The sequence below is a fragment of the Dermacentor albipictus genome, chromosome 3 (genome assembly GCF_038994185.2).
Source record: "Dermacentor albipictus isolate Rhodes 1998 colony chromosome 3, USDA_Dalb.pri_finalv2, whole genome shotgun sequence".
In the NCBI taxonomy this organism is placed as follows: Eukaryota; Metazoa; Arthropoda; class Arachnida; order Ixodida; family Ixodidae; genus Dermacentor; species Dermacentor albipictus.
In genome coordinates this window covers 68,721,301-68,741,934 of record NC_091823.1, presented here as the reverse complement: position 1 = coordinate 68,741,934, position 20,634 = coordinate 68,721,301, and the positions used below count along the sequence as shown (strand labels likewise).

The 20,634-nt window shown below is 42.8% G+C and overlaps 1 protein-coding gene across 4 annotated transcripts in view; it reads left to right on the top strand.

The window, feature by feature from the left end:
- Rab3-GEF (Rab3 GDP-GTP exchange factor) overlaps positions 1–20,634 on the top strand; it is a 127,215-nt gene that overhangs the window by 88,908 nt on the left and 17,673 nt on the right. For all 4 annotated transcript variants that reach the window (XM_065452746.1, XM_065452747.1, XM_065452744.1 and 1 more), the window contains 6 exons: positions 3,711–3,927; positions 4,941–4,967; positions 9,261–9,371; positions 13,406–13,570; positions 14,262–14,334; positions 16,363–16,469. In XM_065452746.1, coding sequence (XP_065308818.1) covers positions 3,711–3,927; positions 4,941–4,967; positions 9,261–9,371; positions 13,406–13,570; positions 14,262–14,334; positions 16,363–16,469 — 700 coding nt within the window. The remainder of the gene's footprint in view (positions 1–3,710; positions 3,928–4,940; positions 4,968–9,260; positions 9,372–13,405; positions 13,571–14,261; positions 14,335–16,362; positions 16,470–20,634) is intronic.

The following is a 20,634-nucleotide window of genomic DNA, read 5'->3' as shown; positions in this document are numbered from 1 at the left end:
CAAAAAAGCCACGAGGCATGTGCAATCGAACACAGTAGCCACTGCAGCAGCAGCTTCCCCACAATACTCGTCCACCGCGCACATAGTTTTTCATTCCGATACGAGCAAATGTTATCCCGGGTCTTTGCATTCTGTATTCACAGCTATTGCTGCCAACCCTATTACAATAAGCATCTTCACTTATCTTTCACTGAGCGTGGGGCGTAGTACCATTAGAAGCGTACTGCAAGCCATAACCCAAACCCACTGCCAGGCAGCGTGAAGTGAGCATCATGCTTCACTCTGGCCGTGTCATAGTTATTCCAGATTTGCCTAGCAATTTGATTTCGTTTAGGTCTCTGGTCGCCGTTTTAAAACATCACGCAATAGGAAAACGGCTGTACGTCTTGGGTCGCTAGGGCCCCACCAGCTTGATGTGCGTTGGCATCTCATGGCCGCAGCGGTTCAAGCCAAGTGGGCACATCAAAAGTTACTACTACCAAAATGCCCCCCTCGAAGAAGTTGCTAATCCAGGCCGAATTGGAGGAATGCAAATGTAAGCTAGCCAAAGCTGCAAAAATGACAATGTGCATCTCAGGCTGCGTCACTGTCTCACGCTGCAACCATTCGCACAACGCTTTGCATTACATAGATGTCAACTAGAGTTGAGTTTCTCATTTTTAGTGACAGTGGATCGTATGTTCTCGCGATTAGTATGTTTTTTCTCACATCTTTTTCCTAAACGAATGAATGAGGTTCTACTGTACAACTATTCTGGAGCTTGGTGAACCAATACCATAATGCCATGTACATGTGTCTTACAACGAAGCTGTATATAGCTAGGATCGAGACTCTTTCGTGTTCGTCGACAGAAAGCTATCACCATCAAAGCTCATACCCCTTTGAGGCAGAGGCTACAAGCACTCAGCAAAGTAAAGTGAACAGTGCATACATCCTTAGAATCATGCATACAACATACAGAACAGCACATGTTTCAATAAAGAATAAGCTCAAAACAAGCATCTGAACTGTATAATTGATGATAAGGTGCTCATGATAACAATGTGAAGCACGTAGCGCTTCCCGCATATGTTTCCCGCTAAAGATTACTGTTTTGCAAGCTGCCGCAGTGACACCAGCTTGCGACATGTGGTGTGACGTACTTGTGTGTATATAAATTTACCAGCCAAGCAATTGATTTCAATGTTGTTGCAGCATCGCTATAAGTGGTGGTATGCTGTCAAAATTTCCATTACTCTTATTCTTATCATTACTCCAAAATAGCACTACTACCATTACTGTAAAGTCATAAAGCATTGTATACCCCCCTTCAGCAGTTGTAGTGGTGGTTCTCAACAGCTTTGCTGGACATCCACTTTTGCAGGGCTTCGATGACGAGTATTTTTATTTAAGCACATCTCAATGAGCAAGCACACTAAATTTTCTAAGAAGGTTGCTGGCTCCTATTACAAACACTGCTGTTTTTAAGCAATTTGTCATGTGCGTAGGATATTTAATGGCTGTGCTGACACAGCAATGCTGGTAGGACTCACAGGATGCACATGGTAACACTGATGCCATTTCCGAAGTATATACTGCTGACTTATTGACAGTGGTTGGCTTGGAGGTTGTCAGCCAGGTGCTTGCATGTCAGCTGAAACCAGTGAAGTTGTGGGGATGCGCGACTCTCACGCGTCCCCTTATGTGTTGATTTCCCTGCATGTCTTGTGTCTTCTGTAATCTGGCTTCTCCACGTAGCTTACTGCCGGCGGTGGTCGGTCTGGTTGCAGCACATTACAAGAGATGGCACAAGTGTGGCGCTGCTAGCGCCACCTAAGGGCAGGGTTAGTCAGTGGCCCGACAGGGAGTAGGCTCTTCTTTTTTGACTCGGAGTCGGCAAGCAGCGTGGACATTCCACGTGTGCGTCAATCCATGCTTCTGCAAGACTGTCTCGCGTGGTCTAGAAGCGGGACACTGGAATAGACAAACACGATCATCCGAATGCACCACCGTTCGCGGGACCATAGGTGTGAACGACCAGGCGTTAGTGTCCACCATGGGGCAAACATATTCGCTCACTATCCGGTCGCGGTGAGTCGTACTTTCGCAATTTGTCGCGCGCCCATTGGCATGTTTTGCGGATAGCAACTCGATTAGCAGGCGTTAGTCTATGAAAGGTGCAATAAATGCCCTTGTGATTGTTTGTGCTACTGTGTTGTTCCTTTGTCCCAAGAGCATGGGTGAGAACCCTACTAAGTATAGCCACTGGTGCATTCAATAATACCTCAAGCTGCGAGTGACATCTCAGAATCATATGGGCACTCACATTTCATAGTGTAGCTGGCCAATTTGCTGTTAACATGTCATTACGTCTCCATCAGCCATGTCACCTCTCGTGCTCTCTGATAACACTTCTGCACTCGTGCATGTGGAATCTTCATTGTCTCTATTGTCTGCCCTTCTCGTCAAATTTGTTCAATGATACATCTTCATATTACACATGGCGCACAGGCTAACATACTATTAGCATGCAAGAGGCCATTTTTGCCTACATTGGTACTATTTCTCATAACCACTTAGTATTACCACTGAAACTGTGCGTCAACCTGCTGCTGTGACACAGTGGCTATGGCATTCTGCTGCTGTCCCATCTTCAGTGGCTACATTGCAGTGGAGGCAGAATGCAAGGACACTTGTGTGTTGAGCTTTAGTTGTGCATTAAAAAACCCAACTTGGTATCCCATGGCTCATATGTGTTGTTTTGAGGCAGTAAACCTAGTCAATCAGTCAGTCATATGGCACCTTGCGTGCCTTTTTTATTAGTATCAACTCATAAAATTAAAGGGAAGGAAATGCTGCATTGAACCTTTAAAATAAGATGGGTATGTAATAGCCTGGCTGTGTGCTGACCTGCATGTATTGAACTTTTTAACACAGTCACTGCTGCAGTACATTTTGAAGTCTCAATTCCCATACATGATGACCCACCAGTGATTCCCCAGGGAGTTGTACTCTTTTGAAGCTTTCTCTAGGTGGAGAGAGATGACGCCATAATGCATCAGATCAGAAGCAACAAGAATATGTCCTTTTTATTGATTTCTAGAGAAAGTATCCCTTGTGCATTGCACGAAGGCCCTGCATAGCTGCATGGTGGAAATAGCTGCTGTGACCATTTGGTGACCCATGTCATAGTGAACATGTTAAAGTCAGCTTATAAGCTGCAGCAGTTTTGTATTGTTGCACATGGCATTGACTCAGTGGTCGCTTTAGGTAGTCAAGACTTTTCGTTGTCACTGTGTGTTATCATCGCAACATGCAGCTACCGACTAACAAATGCACAACCTTCACCTTTTGTGGGAAACTACTACTGATTGTCCATGCACATGCATTTTACCTGTATATATTTCCCCTTACTTTTGTGGCAGTTGGTGGCAGTGTGTTAGTTGCAATGGCAGCATTCAAACCATCTTTGCTCATACACTGCTGATAACTTGGAAGTGAAAAGCTTGCTATAGGCATATTGTCACCTGTGAAAAAGCCATTTTTTCGGGAAGAAAAGGTTCTCTTTGGTTGCTTTCATTTAAATTTATGTTCCCTGTTGTAGTCAAATTTTACAGTTGCAGAGTGGAATTTTGGAATTGTGTAAATCTTCTGCTGTAGACATTGGCTGAGTGCTCGCTCCCGTTAAAACTTTGTGCCTCTGCCAACCAGTGGTGTCCTCCTATCACTAGGTACCGGTCCCTTTCGAGCCCAGAGAAGAAACGTCTGGAGCATGACGAGGACCGGCTGCTGTCAACGCTTTTGTCCAACCTGATCGCCTTCATGCTGATGATGGAAGTGCCTGTAGACGAGATTCGCAGGCGTGCCCGCCGTCTGCTTGGAAAATGTCACATCAGCCTTGTCTACAGTGCGGAGCTCAACACCATCCTAGATGCACTCGACTGTGTGGTATGACCAGCATTGGTTTATTGCTGTTCACTCGGAAGATTTCCTGTGTCTGTGTTACAATTGTGATCCCTGCCAAGATGATGTTCCTGCAGCAATGATTGGCTAAAGGAGCAGTAGTAGTAGGACCAAGTCTAATAGCAGTGTGAAATATTGATGTTCTGTCTGCCTATAACAGAATTTCAACAATGCATTCAGCAATAGCTGCTTTGGTGTCTGTTCTATGGCCTCAGCGATTAAACATCTTACATTATCTTGGCTACCATGCTTCTACAACAGAATGTTACACCACAAGTACCTGTGTTGCACAAGACTTACTGGCTTGAAAAATCTCTTAAGATGCTCTTTTTTTTTTTTTTGAAGCAGTAATGATTTGTAAAGCTCAGGTGGTTTGTCTAGTTGTAGATCATGCATTTTTACTGCATAAGTGTGGTGGCCTACAAAGCTTACCCAGTTTAATGACTTAGCTTAGACTTAGAACACTGGTGCCAATGGTTCTGGTAATTTGTTGCTGAATGTGAGGTAACCTGGCCACAAAGGCTGCATTATGATATGGGTGGACATTCAATAACTGATTGTGGTCAAGAAAATGACCTAACCATCCGCTATAGTGTCCCTCAGAGCCATGGTGCAGCTATGGTACATGAAAAGCCATCAGTTATGTAATTATCTATAAAAGATTGCTCACTGCAAATTCTCGTCTTTGAATCACAAGAGCATGCCTGGTGTGCCTGCACTTCTCATTGGAACTGATGGTAAAATCCAGAGACCCTTCTCAAAATTTTCACAGCAGGCTAGGTGCAACTGAAAATGCCTTTGCTTTCATAAATGTACTGGCAAAGCTTCTTTTTTGACATCTGCATTGAAAATTGTGGCAGAAGTTTATGCTATATTGTGAAGTTGTATTTGTTTACATGTACCTCTGTGTTTTGCACATGACTGTAATTATTTTTTGACATTGTAATAATTTATTAGTTAGCATAACTTGTCCCTTTCCTTTTGTATCTTTGTTGCAGGATCAGAATGGAACTAGGATCAGGAAGGTGTGTATTGCCTACAGTCCTACTTCTTTCCTTAACCATTTATGAGCGGAGGACCCATGCCTACATGAATTGTAGAAACAGCTGTTGTATTCTGCAAACACAGCAGTATGGCGCAGTACAGTGAGAAATCACCGCTAGTATCCTAACAAGCTTCTTTTGGAAAAGCTTATAACGACCATAGCAGTTGCCTCTTAGTTCTTTTACAGTCGCAGACCGATAATTCACTCAATAGGGACCGCATAAAAGTTCGAAATACAATCAATTTCAGATGTATCAAACTTGTATATATTGAATTATTGTCTATATTGAACAGTTGGCAAGTCCTGTTAAAAATCCTATGCAAAAGTATAGGGATGTACTATGCGTACATTGAACTCCCGTTTGCCGCCACATTCGATATACTGTATCAAACACTGCACCACGACCATGCAAGTGCACATCTCCGTGAGGAGATGTGATCGCTTCTCGTGTCGTTGAAAATATTTAATGCTGACAGATTTGAAATGGCACTGTTTTGTTATATACTGTCAATAAAGGGCTTGAATCTGAAGGGCAGTACATGCCATGGAGGAAAAATGAACAGGGTAGTTTCGCTCGCTGAGCATATTGATGGCTTGTGCAAACTATGGCTGTCCATTATTGGAAACAGCATATTAGGATTTCATGAGCGGCCAAATAACCCGACCCCAACCTCTACTTGGAGGGATATTTACAGTACATTTTTAATTTAGCAAAACCACTGCACACCACATCTGTACTTTGCGGGAAAACCCCTCTGCAGCAGTGGCACACAGGACTCATCGCTGTGCGATTCGTGGGTCTGCGCTGAAGGCAATTCATTTGTGCTCACACGGTTACACATGAGTGGGAATGGACTCAGACATTTTGTAAGCTGGAAGCCACTTCCGAAACTAACAGCATGTGTGTGGTGTGGGCAGTCATCAATGCAGGGGCCAGAGGGCAAGGGCCGAGAACGAAGGAATCTATCGTCTGCGAGGCGTTGGAGCTCTGAGCACCATGCAAAAAGATGTGTGCGGACTTTTTAGGGTGGTCGAGAAGCGAGGACGACTGATTCCAACAAGAAGTTGGTTCTGAAACCAGACACAATGTTCGCCTGTCTTGTTGTTCACTTTTGACAAACGGCCATTTAAACTTTCCCTACCAAGTTTCTTGACCAAAAATAATACAAAAATACCGATTTTTAAAAATTTGCCTAAATAATGCTATACATTCTTAAACAACCAAAAAATATCCTTAAGAGCACTTTATTTGTAAGATACATGCAAACAATTTTTTTGAAAGTATTGAGAGAGGGTTGGCTTTACTGCACTGCACAGCAGAGAATCTCCAAATTTCTGTAGTCCTCATTGCAAAAAATGTCTCTAGAAATTCATATACAATGATGTGACAAGTGAGGCTCATGCTTGTAGCAGTGGATGTCAGATCCCTAAATTGTAGACTTGGGGTGGTACTACATTTCAAAGCACGAAATAGTGCAGAGTGCTACTCCACATTCTTCACACCAGGTACCTGTAGAAATTGTAACAATTCAAAATAGGGTGCACAGCTCCCATCCTCTGTCACAGGTACCTTTATGTCAGGCACGGCCGTGAAAACAAACCTTGTCCACTGCCGACACATTGAGATGCTGTTGTCGTCCGAATCCGACAACTTAGAGAAGGTATGCTGCTCAGTACCATCACTGCCACATTCGGAGAAAAAATCAAACTTCTTCAATGTCCGAGTCCGACAAATCTTCTGCAAACAAACATTTTTTTTTTTTCTTCCAAAGTGGAGCCATTGCCAGCACGTGTACGCACAGAGGAGGACGCCATTTTTAAATCCCAGTTGCCAGCATTACTCGCATTACATTACAGCATTACATTACATTACTCGGCCAAAATGCAAGCTTTGAATGCGTCTTTTAATCTTTTTACTGCGCCATCTGTTGAAGCCCAAAAGAACTAAACAAAATTCATCAGAGTAGCTCGACTGCAGCAGTGCACAAGCACTTGTTCCAGCCTTGACGAGCCCAGCTCATCTTCGGTGGGAGCGGTACCAACCATGTGGACGAGCTCAGCTCGTCTACAGTAGGGAAAGGGTTAAATGGTGTATTGTTGGTATTGTAATGGACATGTGGCTGGGCACGTTCACACCCAATTCACAATATAAGTGCGCTGATGGCGGCACAGCATGTATCCATACAGCCTAGTTTGCTTCAGCAGTGTGTCCATTTATATTTTATCTTCAATAAAAATGCAACCAGCACTACAACGCCTGCAAGGCTGACCGCGGTCTCAAGTCCAGGCAACGCTGGCTTTTAGGATTGACGTTGCAATCAGTATATCAAAGGCCATGCTGCAGCGCGAGCGACTTGCAACGTTTGTGAGCAAACATTTAGTCAATTTTTGTTCATTTGAAATGGCCTTCGAGAAGCAAATGGCTAAGTTCCCGCTTTTTTATGATCTTGGGACACTGTATGAGACATGCGGACGTCTCAGATGAGCTTCAGGTAGGCTTATTTTATATTTCAAATTATCAGTATATCAAACTATTTTGATATCCCCTTCAAGTTAGATATACAGTATCGACTGCATCGGAGTTGCCATAAAACAAGTTACCTTGTTCCTCAAGTGGCTAAAAAAAGTAAGGCAGAAAGATGGGCGAGCTGGAAAGGATGCACTTATTAATCAGTGCAAAAACAATGGAAGACGCAGAGTTAGAAGAACTCGTCAGAAGTTAGAAGAAGCGCTCGTCTTGTGTTCTTGCAACTCTGTCTTCCACTGTTCTCATGTTGATTAATAAGTATGCATTAAAAAAAAGTGTGCTGTTTTCTCGCATGACCGATTTCAAGGATACTTTTTAACTTTCAAATTACTGATGTCAGACGCATTGGCATCTACAAGCAACGGCATTCTTAGTACAGTGCCAGGCATGCTGTCGTCCGTCTAGGTCTCTGGTGCTAGTAACACAATATGGTGCAAAAGTGAAAGCATTCGAAAGTGATTGCAAATATGGTCCAAGTATGTCAACACGTTGCTAAACACACATATGCTTGCCTGCAACCTGGTCAGTCCCTATCTTGACCATTGTTATGCTGTCACCGCAGGTAATCGAAAGTACAGTCAGCGCATGCATCAAATACACTGGCAACATAACAGAAGTTGACTTCACAACAATAGTTGAGTGATTGTGGGTTTTAATGTGATTAGCATTCTTTGAAAACTGCACACAGTTTGTGGTATGTCTGTCTGTCCGTTTTTCCACTCTTCAATGAATTACCTTGATGCAACCTGGGTCACTGGACATGGGTCACTCTTCAATAGTTCTCTTTGACAGCAACTTGGGTCACTGTTACTTGCCTCCGCTACCAGTCATGGGAGCTTGAAGAGGAAGATAACTGTAGACGTTAATGTGATTAGCATTATACACATGATCACATTCATCTCCTGTGTGCCAGAAGAATCTACAATATTCTGCTTGGCTGTAATAAGTGTACATTGGCCAAACTGGCCATTGCCACAAGCAGTGGCAGGAGCTCGAGGAGGTATAAGAGGACTCTGTCTGGTTGCATACACACCTCATATATGATACGTTTTGGAGGTGGCAATACAGTGTGTTGCTACATTGCTTCAATGCTAATTGCATTAAATATGACATTCATTGCAAGATGGGTTCTGCCGCAATTTTTTTTTTCGCAACAGTCATTGTGCAGCTCTTCCTTCACTTAATTGGTTCTCTCCCTCATGTGCTCAGGCAATGAACATGAAGTTGGCACCAACACCATGTTGCTATTTACCCTGTGAATGAAGAAATGCTGGACCAACATGCGTAATACCAACACCAGTGAAACTCGAACAAAAATGCAGCTTTTACGATGGCTTGAGGGGGATTGGGCTTGCCCTGCAGTCTGGGCGTGGTTGGTGCTAGGTCAACTAGGCTTCGCTAGTTTCGATTTTGAGGAGGTGCCAGCAACATGGCCAATGACTATGCCAGCGGCGCATCAAAGCCAAATATTGCCATTTCTCCTTGACTCAGTGGTCAGGTTGGCACACAGTGGTGCAGGCAGAGTCTGAATTATAGAACAGTGCTCTGTAAGGCGTCCAAAATTTGGGTTGTCATACATTGTCTATGGCGTCAGTGGTGGTGCCATGAAGAAGTCAGAATAATTGAGCATGTCTGAATAATTGAGCACATCCAAATTATCTATGTCTGTATTGTCGGTTGGTTGCTGTATTGTTTTTCTTACTTCTTTTTTTTTTTGTGTGTGTGTGTCTCCTTTTGCCTGTTCAGTATGGAAACGAAATTGACCTCAAGCCCCTAGGAAGCCGTCAGATGCAGTCGCAGTGTTTCACGGTTCACACCACCACAAACACTGATGACGAGGAAGTGAGATTTCTTGAGGTAAGTAAATTAACAATCATATTCCTCTGTGGAATTTAAACATTTTTTTCAACAGAGCCAGGATATTTGTAATTATACCTTACCAACCCCTGTTCATGGCTGGCTGGTCCAGGGGAAAACATGGGTGGATCAGCCCAGTATCGCTTATCACAGGAAAATTTGGGCTTGTTTATTGCCAAGTTGCTTGTGTGAAAACAAGTCACTTACCATGGTTATTTTAGGTTTGTTTGTTTGTTTTCGAGCTTTTGTAATATAAATAACAACAGCTTGATAAACATTCACATGCTTGCCTTTACATGGTAAAATTTCTAACTCACCTGTAGGGGAGCTCGTATTTAGACCTGTAACTTTTCTCAGAAATGAAACAAGTAAACGAAGAAGCAACCCAAATGCATTCAATGACAACAACCAGTTTCTGAGGAATTCAACGATGTCACTAAGTGTGTATGAAAATACAGTGGGCAAAGTGCTTGTTTAATGCAAGTTATCTGGCCTTTTCTGGTCTTCTAACAAGATTTTGTTGGGTAAAATTTTCCACTAGTCAGGCTATTTTTAAACAAGCCTCATTACTTGTTTGTCTTTGCTGTGAGACAGCTGTCCACATGTTAGGTCATTGTGTGATCACCGTGCTCAGAGGTTCATAGCCTTCTTTTTATTTGAAAATCCTCCTAGCTTTAAGAAAAGGCAAAGATTCTCCACGTCTCTGCCTCCGTCTGCAGTATGTGCACTGTGCTGGGGCAACCTAACCAGTATTAACCCCTTAACCCTTTGAGGGTCGATTTTTTTTGCCATATGCGACCGCACAGGGTTGATTTTTTTTATTGCAGATTCCAATTCTTCTTGGGGACTTCGAAAAAAATGTACCGTAATTTTTCTAGGGTGACCGTAAAGTGAAAAAAATATATATATATATTTTGCGTTGGTATATATGTACTCTTCATTGATGAATAACAACAATAAAGTATGAAATAAACTTATAAGAAATAAAAATTTGATGCATTGTTTAGTTCAAGGCTCTGAAAATGTCCACGTGAGAATGTTTCGCAAGTCCTGCTCTTACACTAATATGTACATCCATAGCGTAATCAAACTGCATAGGTGCACACACTCAAGAAAACTGTGTGGTTGTGTGCCCATCAAAAAAAGCAAAACGTGTGACAACTTCCGCTAATTTTCATCATATCGCCAACCAGAGGCAATTCGTTTTCGCAAGTCTCCCCCAAAAAAAAGAAAGCAACGAAAACGCATGCACGGCAGCATCCTTCCCATGCACACCCCTGTGAGCACTAAACGAGCAAGAAACAAGCGGTCGCTCTTTGAGTGATTAGTAACGAGATAGCCATCAGTTTTTCAAGTTGAAGAAGCTGAAACCGCCTGCGGAACAAAACCCAAACCACCACCCGCCCACATGCGCCAATGCGTGAGCGGTAGTATATAGACGTGCAGGAGCAAACTAGCTCTAAAACAAACCATGCAACGAAAACCGAGAGAAGCAGGCGCGCGAAAAAAATTAACTGTATTCCCACATAGTGGCAGCACATGACAGAAAAGAAAAAAGTTAGGAAATTGGCGCACTTTTTAACATACAGACGGCGCCGTAAATATACGCCATCAGCCATTTTGGACTTGTTTGCGGCACTGTATATTTACGTCATTGACCCTGAAAGAGTTAACTACCGTGACAAATTTTTAAAAAAATATTTTAGAAGTGTGAAATATTTTTTAGACCTGCATATCTTGCACCAATTTTTCTGAAATGTCAGGTCATTGTGTATTATTTATTAGTGAAAATTACTTGAAACTGCACATACAGTACCATATTTATTCGAATCTAGGCTGATAGTTTTTTTTTTTTTCAAATAAACATATACCAAACTCTAGGGTTAGCTTAGATTCGAGGATTTAAAAAACTCATCAGTTTGTAATTGGAAATGATAAATATGGTGCATAGGTAGCACCATCTAGAAAAGTCATCATTGCAGCCGCTACTAGCCCCACCAGAAGCCAACTGAAATACCCTAGCGACGTCGCTATGTTGACATGTGTCGTATTGGTGTACGGTATGGTCCATAGCGTGGCGTTATCATAATGGCACCAAACAGGTGATGCCACTATAGTGCCGCTTTCAAACGAAAAGTTGTGCTAGTCGCAGAGGCATCGTCAAACGTTCAAGCCGGGCGGGACTTCGGTATCGATGAGAAAAACTTCCGTCGTAGGAGGGGGCAACGGGGGATGCTTTTTGCATGTGCCACAATGAGGAGATGACAGCAATAAGGAAAATAAGCGCGCGATAACAGAGAGGAGCTCTTCACCGAGATCGTGCCGCATTTCTATGCGTGCGAGCCGTGCCACACTGTCTGCACATGCATAGGCGCGCTGATGCAAGCTTGCACGCCTCCGCAAGCGTGCATAGTCTGGGCTATAGTGACGAGGCTAGCAGCGATGATAATGCAGAGTGAGCTCGGCATGTTCATATTAAATAAATGCTGTTTTCATTTTGTGAACATTGTCCTCACTCTTTTGTTCAGCCTACATTCGAGGTACTTTTTTTTTTTTTTTTCTGGCTTCAGACATTCGGAGGTCAGCTTAGAATTGGTGCCGACCTAGATCAAAATTAATACAGTATACATATGCAACACATGTGTGAATATTGTGGAAAGTTCACGGAAGTTCATCGGTACCAGAGGACGCTTGTTGTGAGGACGAGTTACCTTGTCATCGGCAATTAAGGAGTTCAAGCCAATATAACTAGTATATATCTTTGCCTTTATTAGAAATAAGTGGCTGATATGGTCTATTAGCATAAATTTATACCTTAAGATATTGTCTTTATGCTATATGTTACCAATATTTATGGCAGTACAAAAAGTGCTTGTTCCTTTTAACAATGGACCATACTGTACATGGTTGGTAAACAGTATAGCTACACAGTTATAAATAAATGTCTTCACCCAATCGAATGGCTTCAAAATTTTTATTAGCACAGAAAAGAATAGTGAAAACAGCGTACATATTTTTGGGCATAGGTTGGGATCAGACTCACACGAGGTTCTATGATTAGCTAATTCCTGTACTTATTTTTTGCAAGCAGCAGAAGTTGCATCTCTCACCCACATGTTGTGGTCTTAAAGAAAAATGTGTTTGTCTGTTGCTCTGTCATGAAGCGATAGGCAAGGAGTGCTTGGCAATGCTACAGAAGTGAAGTTAAGGAGGCCTAAAGCACGTGCATCAACCTGGGGGCTTGTGCAACCTGTAAGAACAGTCAGTAGAACACTTTGATTCTGTGCAAATTAGTTTAAGATCCCAAGCTATGTCTGTTTGTTTATCTAAGCATACATTACACGTTTCATTTGAAGCATTGGGTAAATTTAGGCTGTTACAAGTGTAGGAATAAAAGGAAATAAATACAGATATTTATAAATGTAAGCATCATGGCAGCATCGAAAAAGAAAAGGAAGGATGTAATAATTGCCTAGCGCAAACCAGTGTAATTTGATTGTGGAAGGAAACTCTAAAAGAACACAAAAATAGCACCAATTTATAATAATAAATTAAAAGGTTGTATGCCATATGACAGAATGGCACCGCCCAAGTATATACAATGATGAATGCAACACAAGAGATACACGGCATAGAAGGGATAAGCTGTTTGACAGTGTCACTCCATAAAATGAATGTTTGGTATGAAAAGTAATTTTTTGCTTTCTTAAGCAACGCTTTAAGGTAGGTTGTCTCTCATGCAGATGGCATGTGGGGGAACTGTTTACCATCACGGACTGCTGCTGCTGATGATACACAGGCTTTTATTGCACAAGGGCCAGTTATGGCCAAAGAGTGCTAAGCCACAGTCTGCTGGTGATCTGAAAGAAAATGAATATTGCACATTCACTTAGGGCGTTGAACCAAGTACTATTGAAAGCAGGAAGTAATTTCCCGAGTAGTAGATAGTCTGCACAAAAATATGACAGCTAGGTTCACAATTCCTACCAGCTACCAAACTTACAGCTGCCTGTTAACTGCTTGTGTTTTTCAAGGTGAGGGACGATGGACTGGTGTTGCGCGGTGCCAATGGTGTCGTGATTGAACGCTGGTGGTATGAGAGGCTGGTGAACATGTCCTACTGCCCCAAAAACAAGGTACTTTGTCTCTGGAGGCGGAGCTCAGGCCAAACGCAACTCCACAAGTACTATACAAAAAAGGTGAGCAGCGGCATGGGACCCAGTTTGAGAAGTTCATGTGAACATTGTGCAAGTGAAAAAAGAAAACTTGTGTCTTGCAAAATAAGCGGTTATTGAATTCTTGAGATGGTGACGTGCATGTCTTGGAGGGGTTTGTAGGGTGAAGGGTGCAGGCTAACTTATGGTTATCAAGTAGGTGTATAAATCTAGGCAGTATTTCTGCATCTTTAGTTGATGGGGTGGATTATTATTGTCATTCATTAGCTCTGATAGGTACTTGCTAAGTTTTAAAAACTCAATTTGTCAAAGGGGCCTATCAGGCCCTACAGGAAATTTTGGTTCTATACATTAGAAGTTGTAAAGCATTGGTCTGGGAAGAACTCTGCCACAAGAATTCTTTAAAAAATGTTAGTATTAGTGGAGATAAAAGCAAAAGGAATGTCAAAAGCAGTAGTACAAGGAGGTGAGCTACCATCTCTGCAGCAGAGGCTATCCGGCTTCTCCCATATCGGGGCTGAGGGCTCACCTTCTTTTTTGTCACGGGTTTGTTGTGACCTTCGGTTTGTTATGCACCTATGTCATGAATTTACGGGATGTTTATCCATAACCATATCTCCATTGGCAATGATTGAATAACCTTCAGTCATGTTATGCGCAGCTACATTTATCTTAAGAGGTTCATTCTTTCTTCCCTTTTTTCCCCCCTCTTTAGTGTAAAGACATGTACTACTGTATAAAGGAGGCAATGGAGAGGGCTGCTGCCCAAGGAAATGTGCTCAAGTCTGGTAAGTAGCACACAGACAGTCGTTCCATAAGTTTTGAAACTGGTTTTGGGGAACTTTCATTTTCTGCAGGCAATGTCCTTAGATGAAATGAATGCGCAAGCCCCCAATTCCCTGCCCCACCCCCCTCAAAGCCTGTTTTTGCACCTCTTAAATTTGGCATGGATGTGCTGCTTTCTGCTTCCACTACATATGCTGGTGAGCAGGTACTCTCAGCCTTAGCTTATGCAAAAGTGATGTATTTAGAATCCATGCAATAAGTACCATAATTACTGGTACTGCTGAAAGGAGCTATGCTACACCACTCACCAACTTGGTGTTACTTTGCTTTCATCCTGCTACCCCTCTCCTTTCATAATTGCAGAAGCACTCATTCATAATTCAGGTATGGTGCAATGCTTCTGGTGCTCAGCCACTCACAAACAGCTGTGCTTTGTCTTTTTCGTTTTCTTTTTGACTGGTCAACTGGTGGTCATTGTGGGGTTCTCACCCGTGCTCTTGGGGACAGAGGAACAACAACACAATAGTGCAAACAATCCCAAGAACATTTATTGCACCTTGGGCCCTGAGTGCCAGACAACCTAGCTACATTATTATTACTTACAGCGTGCACTAAAAACACGGACGAAGAAAAGAGACGAAACACAAGCGCTGACTCGCGACTAAGAGTCTATTCCATACAGACAGCCATATAAATAGGAAAACTTGCACATGCGTACACCCCGCCCCATACATTCCCTTAACCACAAGTGAAACAAGAAAGCCGAGCGGTAAAGCAAGAAGTCCGATAATTTTAACAATTAGATGCTTCTAAAAAACATTTTTCCTTGTTGTGTAGTGCAGGTGACGCCTGGCTTACGCACCTGTCACCACATTTATTGATTAGGTAGACCTCTGAACTGAAATAATAATGCAGATGTACCGACTCGTCCATATAGCTAAGCCACTGCCTAGTAGCTCCCACATACGAGGCGGATATTCTATCATTTCACCAGCATAGTCAAATGCCTTTATAGTGTTTGAGACTTTCAAATTTCTTTGTTGTACACGTCGCTCTGTTGTACAGATCGTACACTATAGCATTATAAAAGAGAACCTTCTTAATGTGAATTGAAGAAAGACTTGGTGAAATAAATCACTCGCTTTGTCGTCCACATTCTGTCTGACAGATTGTACCAGCAGCCATCCTTACTGCATCGAGGTTCATTGCATTGACTGCGGCAAAATGCAGGAGCTATGCATAGTAAAGCTGCATATCGTCGAATGCCACTATCGTATCCCTTGCCGTCCAAATTCTTGGTTCATTTACAGGATCTTATCCCTATTGACTTCGTTGACATTCGCCTCCTTTCCACCTTAGATGTTTTTGAAGGCGTCATCGGTCGTCAGTTAGGATTACGTCACCATGTCACCATCAACTGCAAGGTATTCATCAGCTGTCGCACCTGTTCATGCATTACAACAAGCAGCATACTATGTATTCTATGATTCCTGGAGCAGTGCAGCAGGACAGCTTCCGATAGCGTCATGCCGTTAACGTCCGTTGCTGGTGCTGCCATTGGTGCAAGCACAGAGCACACCTTGGTGACGCGTGTGGAGGGCAGTAGCATCGTTGTGGCATACGCATTGGCATTCATGGCATATGTGGCGTTTGTTGTAAAGCAACAAATTGGATGTTTGGGACACCTAAATTTCTTCATTCTGCAGGCAAATCCATTGTAATGGTCTTTGCTGTAGAGGCATTCACAATACATACGAAAGATAGAAATTTGACCAGGCCATGATCAACCCTTCATTATACAGCTCGTTTTGCTGTAGAAGCATTCATTGTATAAGTGTTCGATTGTACGTATTTGTAATGCAAAGTTCTTTATTAGTGTATTCCTAGTCCTGATACAACTATATCTGAAAGCATCGGCGTCCGAGCATTGTAAGCGTGGCAGCAGAATTTCTTGTTTCTACAGGAAATGCAAGGAATGAGCTGTTAAAGTTCTCCTCTCTGGTTCAATGTTATTCTTCTCTGATTTGTAGGCACGGAACTTGGAGGAGAGTTTCCAGTGCTGGACCTGACTACACGTGAAGGTGGCATTTTGCAAGTATGCATGGAAGGCGTGGGCTTGCTTTTTGCCAATAGCAAGGTAAGCAATCTGAATGCCTGAATGTTCCTCTGTGAGTCTTTACTGTTTCCTTCATGTTCTTGTACTTTCTTCATGCTCATTTATGTTTCACAAGCATTTTCCTGCTCTAACCTGATGGTAGCAATGGTAGCTGTGTACGCCATGATTTCAACAGTCTTCTAACAATTTTTATTTCCTAGCTACATTGCCCAAGAGTTCCTTGCACTGAAATTTCTTAGTGCCAGTGTGTATGTTCCGACTGCATTCCCATGTGGTTCTAGCAGGAATTGAACTTATTGTATGGTGTTTATGCTTCTGCTGCAGAGAATTTCATCAGGCTGCTTTCTGTTGACACTACATTTGTTGGCTTTCGTGTATTCGTTTTCATATGGTTTGTTACTAGATTTTAAGGGGTGCAGCTAACCTGTGATTTTACCATGCACGACGTGCTATGGAACAGAAATGTTTCATGGCATTCACATGCTTCAAGTGTCCCAAAAGATTGCTATTCAATTTTCTATGCTTGTGGGTCTTCTTGTCTCGGAGGGCTCAGCACCGCTGTACCCTATATGTAAACATTTGTTCTCGGCTTATATATATTTATCCACATAGAGCATTTGCCCCACAAAGACTGCCAGGCAATCCGAGGGTTAGGATTTGACCAATACAAACAAGTAAGGCTTGGAATGGAAAAACCCAGAGACACTGAAATGTGGCTGCAAGTGTGACTTTGGAACATGTCTAATTTTTTAACAAGAGGCTGGTGGTCTCACAGCCTACATTACCGAACTGTGGCTCTCCATTTTGCTCATGTAGATTTACTTACATTGCATGTAGCGCTCTGTCTGAACCATGCTTGAGAGGTCAGCAAATTTGCTGTCGTCAGTGTGCTTCTAAATTCTAAATGTCAATATTTTATAATTGCATTGTAAGCACCAGTTAGTGCAGGTTTGCCTGCAGCCTATGGAAATGTTTTTATAAAAGGGGCCCTGAAAACAATGAGCTCTACTTAAAATTCCACATAAAATTGGAGTTTATCGCTGCAGACCAAAGGAAAACTGTAAGCCCAGCAATGAAATCCAACTGCATGCTGTTAACAGCCAAATTAGTCACGTCAGCAGCAAAGCATAAATTGGAAAAAGAGTGGTGCACTGTTCTGTCCTCGATTTTAAGCCGGTGCTGTTGCAGCCTAAATGTAGAGTCGCGTGAGAGAACAAATCGCTGAATCAATCTGCACATGGAGCATGATGTAGCCGCCAGCAGCAAATTGCAATGTGCAGAGGTACATCACCATCTGGCAACTGTGGCATAATCCTGTGCCACTGAGCTACACAATGTTTGTTCTTGAGACTGGATGTACGATTTGATCTGTCGTGTGATTCGACGTTAAACCGACTTCAAAAGCAACTTGTCTTGCAGTCATGTTTTCTCTGGTAGCGACTGTGTAGTTTTCAGAGCGGCACAAACCGTATCTTGAAAGCGATCTGCAGATGCGATGACTTCGAAGCCAGTAGACTCATGGTCGGCCTGCAGTCGCTTGCGTTGCTGCTCCGCCCTTCTTGCATGGCTCTCGGCAACTCGATCACGAGAAGAACCCGGTACCTCCATAGCATGCACACAACCCGTAGAAACTGCCAGAAGAGGTCAACCCAGCGCACTTCGCATAACCATAGCATCCAATCCGTTTTGACGATTTTGATGAAAATGTATATAAGTCGCACCATTCTATAAGATGCACCGATGAAAAATTCAGAAATATATGCGACCTATACACCGGAAAATGCAGTAATTGTTTTTGGCTTATGTTGCTGTTGTTCTTACCCATCTGGTATTAAAAGCCAAATATAAATTTGCCTTTCAATTTTTGTTTTTCTTTAGCTTTTGTGACGAACGATATATCAATTGGTCTGAGATTTTTTTATTTGCTGAAGAGAGCCATTTTTAGGATATAAAAAGTAATGCAGCGCCCCAGTTTTTATAATTTAGTGGTCACTAATGTGGCAAGTTTTTACTACCTCATGCTTTTATATTATTTTTGTTCTTGGCATTATTGGAAAGGCTGGTACTGTGCAAGTGTTTACTGTTTGAATGCAGTTGTCTTGCCAAGTTTTGTCTCAGATTGCTGTCTTTCAGTATGAATTATTGGGTTATTGGCTGATCATGAATAGTTAAAGAAATATAGTCGATCCTGGATATATGAAACCTGGATATATTTAAGTATTGTCTATATCGAACAGTTGTAGCATTCTCTTGAAAATCCCATGCAAAAGTACAGTGCTTTGCTTTGCTCGCATTGAACTTCTGTTTACTGCCATGCTCCATATGTATTGAATACTGTGCCACACAGTGCCCTCACAAGTACTATTCTTCTAACTGGGCCACAATCATTTCTCATCTTGTTGAAAATAATAAGTGTCAACAGAACAGGGCACTTGTTTGGCAGATGTTGTCGAACAAGACATAGAATGTGAATGGCAATACATGCCCTGGGGGGGAAAATTAGCTGGGGTTACAGTTTTCCTTTCATCTGCAGCGATCAACTCCAATTTCGCATGTCACTGCAAGCAGCTGTTTGTTAATTTATTGGCATGGGCTGACCACCACACTGTTTCAAGTACGTGAAAGGCCTCCCGGTGCAGTACGTGTTGCACAAGAAAGTCTTTTCACTGGGTGGCTCCAGGCAGGTGGTCAGGCTTGCCTTCTTGTAGACTAGGGGTTTCCGCAAGCCGCATATTAGGGTTCTGTGAGCAGCCAAACCAAATCCAACCTCATTCCCCACCTGGACAGATTTTTACATGATATTTTTCATTTAGCAAACCGCTGCATGCCACATATGCACTTTGGTAATCTTCACAGAAAAACATCATGGCAGCGGTGTGCAAAACTCATCACTATGCGATTTGCTGGTCTATGCTGAACATGTTTCATTTGTGCTCACAGGGCTACGCATGGACGGGAATGAACTTGAATGTTTTGCAAACTGAAAACCACTTTCTAATCTTACATCCTATGCCTGAATAGTCTTGTTGCCTGTGTAGTGCAGTTAAACTTCTATATAACGAAATCAATGAAATTGGCAATTCACTTCGTTATATCGAAATCTTTTCGTATTGAAGTTTGGCCTTTTATGCAAATAAGTATGGTCACCGATTGATTTTTTTTATGCGGAAAGGGGCCGCAGAATTTTCCCAATTATCGGGCAATCGTAAAAGCAATTTGGGGTAGTGAAATTTGGGAGTCAGTGACGAATAATACGTTTTCTGCCACGTGCATCGATATCTTCTCGGCGGTACAAATTAAGCGTAGCCAGCCACGCTTTCACGTGCACTTCGTCCCCGCGGCTGATAGTGTCGCCTGCACTGGAACAACGCTATCAGGAAAAGCACTGGCAGCAGTTAGCGAATGCTTTGTCTGCCTTTCGCTCCAGCGGGTTACTGAAACTCGAGATTACACAACCTCCAATAATAAATATGCAGTAAGACAGCTAACTTGGTACCACGACGTCTCGGCACACGCAGTCTGCACACACAGCAGGTTACCTCTAACGCAGGGTGGGTGGCTGTGTATGCGCTCAGTCACGCTTACAGCCATGCGCAGCTACGGCTGAGATGCTAGCTGGGAATCGAGACGCGCGCGAACTTGTCTTCCACTCCACTCCCCCCTCGGCCCTGTCCTGTGCACTTGATTGTGTTACCGTGAGCTCGCTCCCCTCCCCCTCTTTCCCTTTGCTCGCACGGGAAGGTGGTTCTTGTGAAGCCACCATCTTTCTTTTCTCGCCCTCGCACACTTTCACTTGCACTTAAAGCCCACAGTGTGCGAGGCGCGATAGTATCTTATCGCACTTGTACTTTATACGGAACATGATGCGGCTCTGCTTGGGCGGTCACTCTTGTCGCGTGGCGTACAATTGGAGAGGTGCGTTTGCAAGCAACCATTGTAATTCAGTCATTTGACCATCTGCGTCTGCGAAAAGTTTCCATTTATTGTCTTGGCATTCCTTTGAGGCGGCAGTGAAATTTCGTGGTATTGAAACCGCATACAAATACACTTCATTGTATTGAGGCTCGAAATACATGGTGACAAGTGCTTATGAAAAGTTTTTGTTTGCTTATGAAAAGTACTTTGTTGTATCGAGAAATGAGTCATATTAAGTTCATTATATCGAGGGTTACCTGTATATCCTACT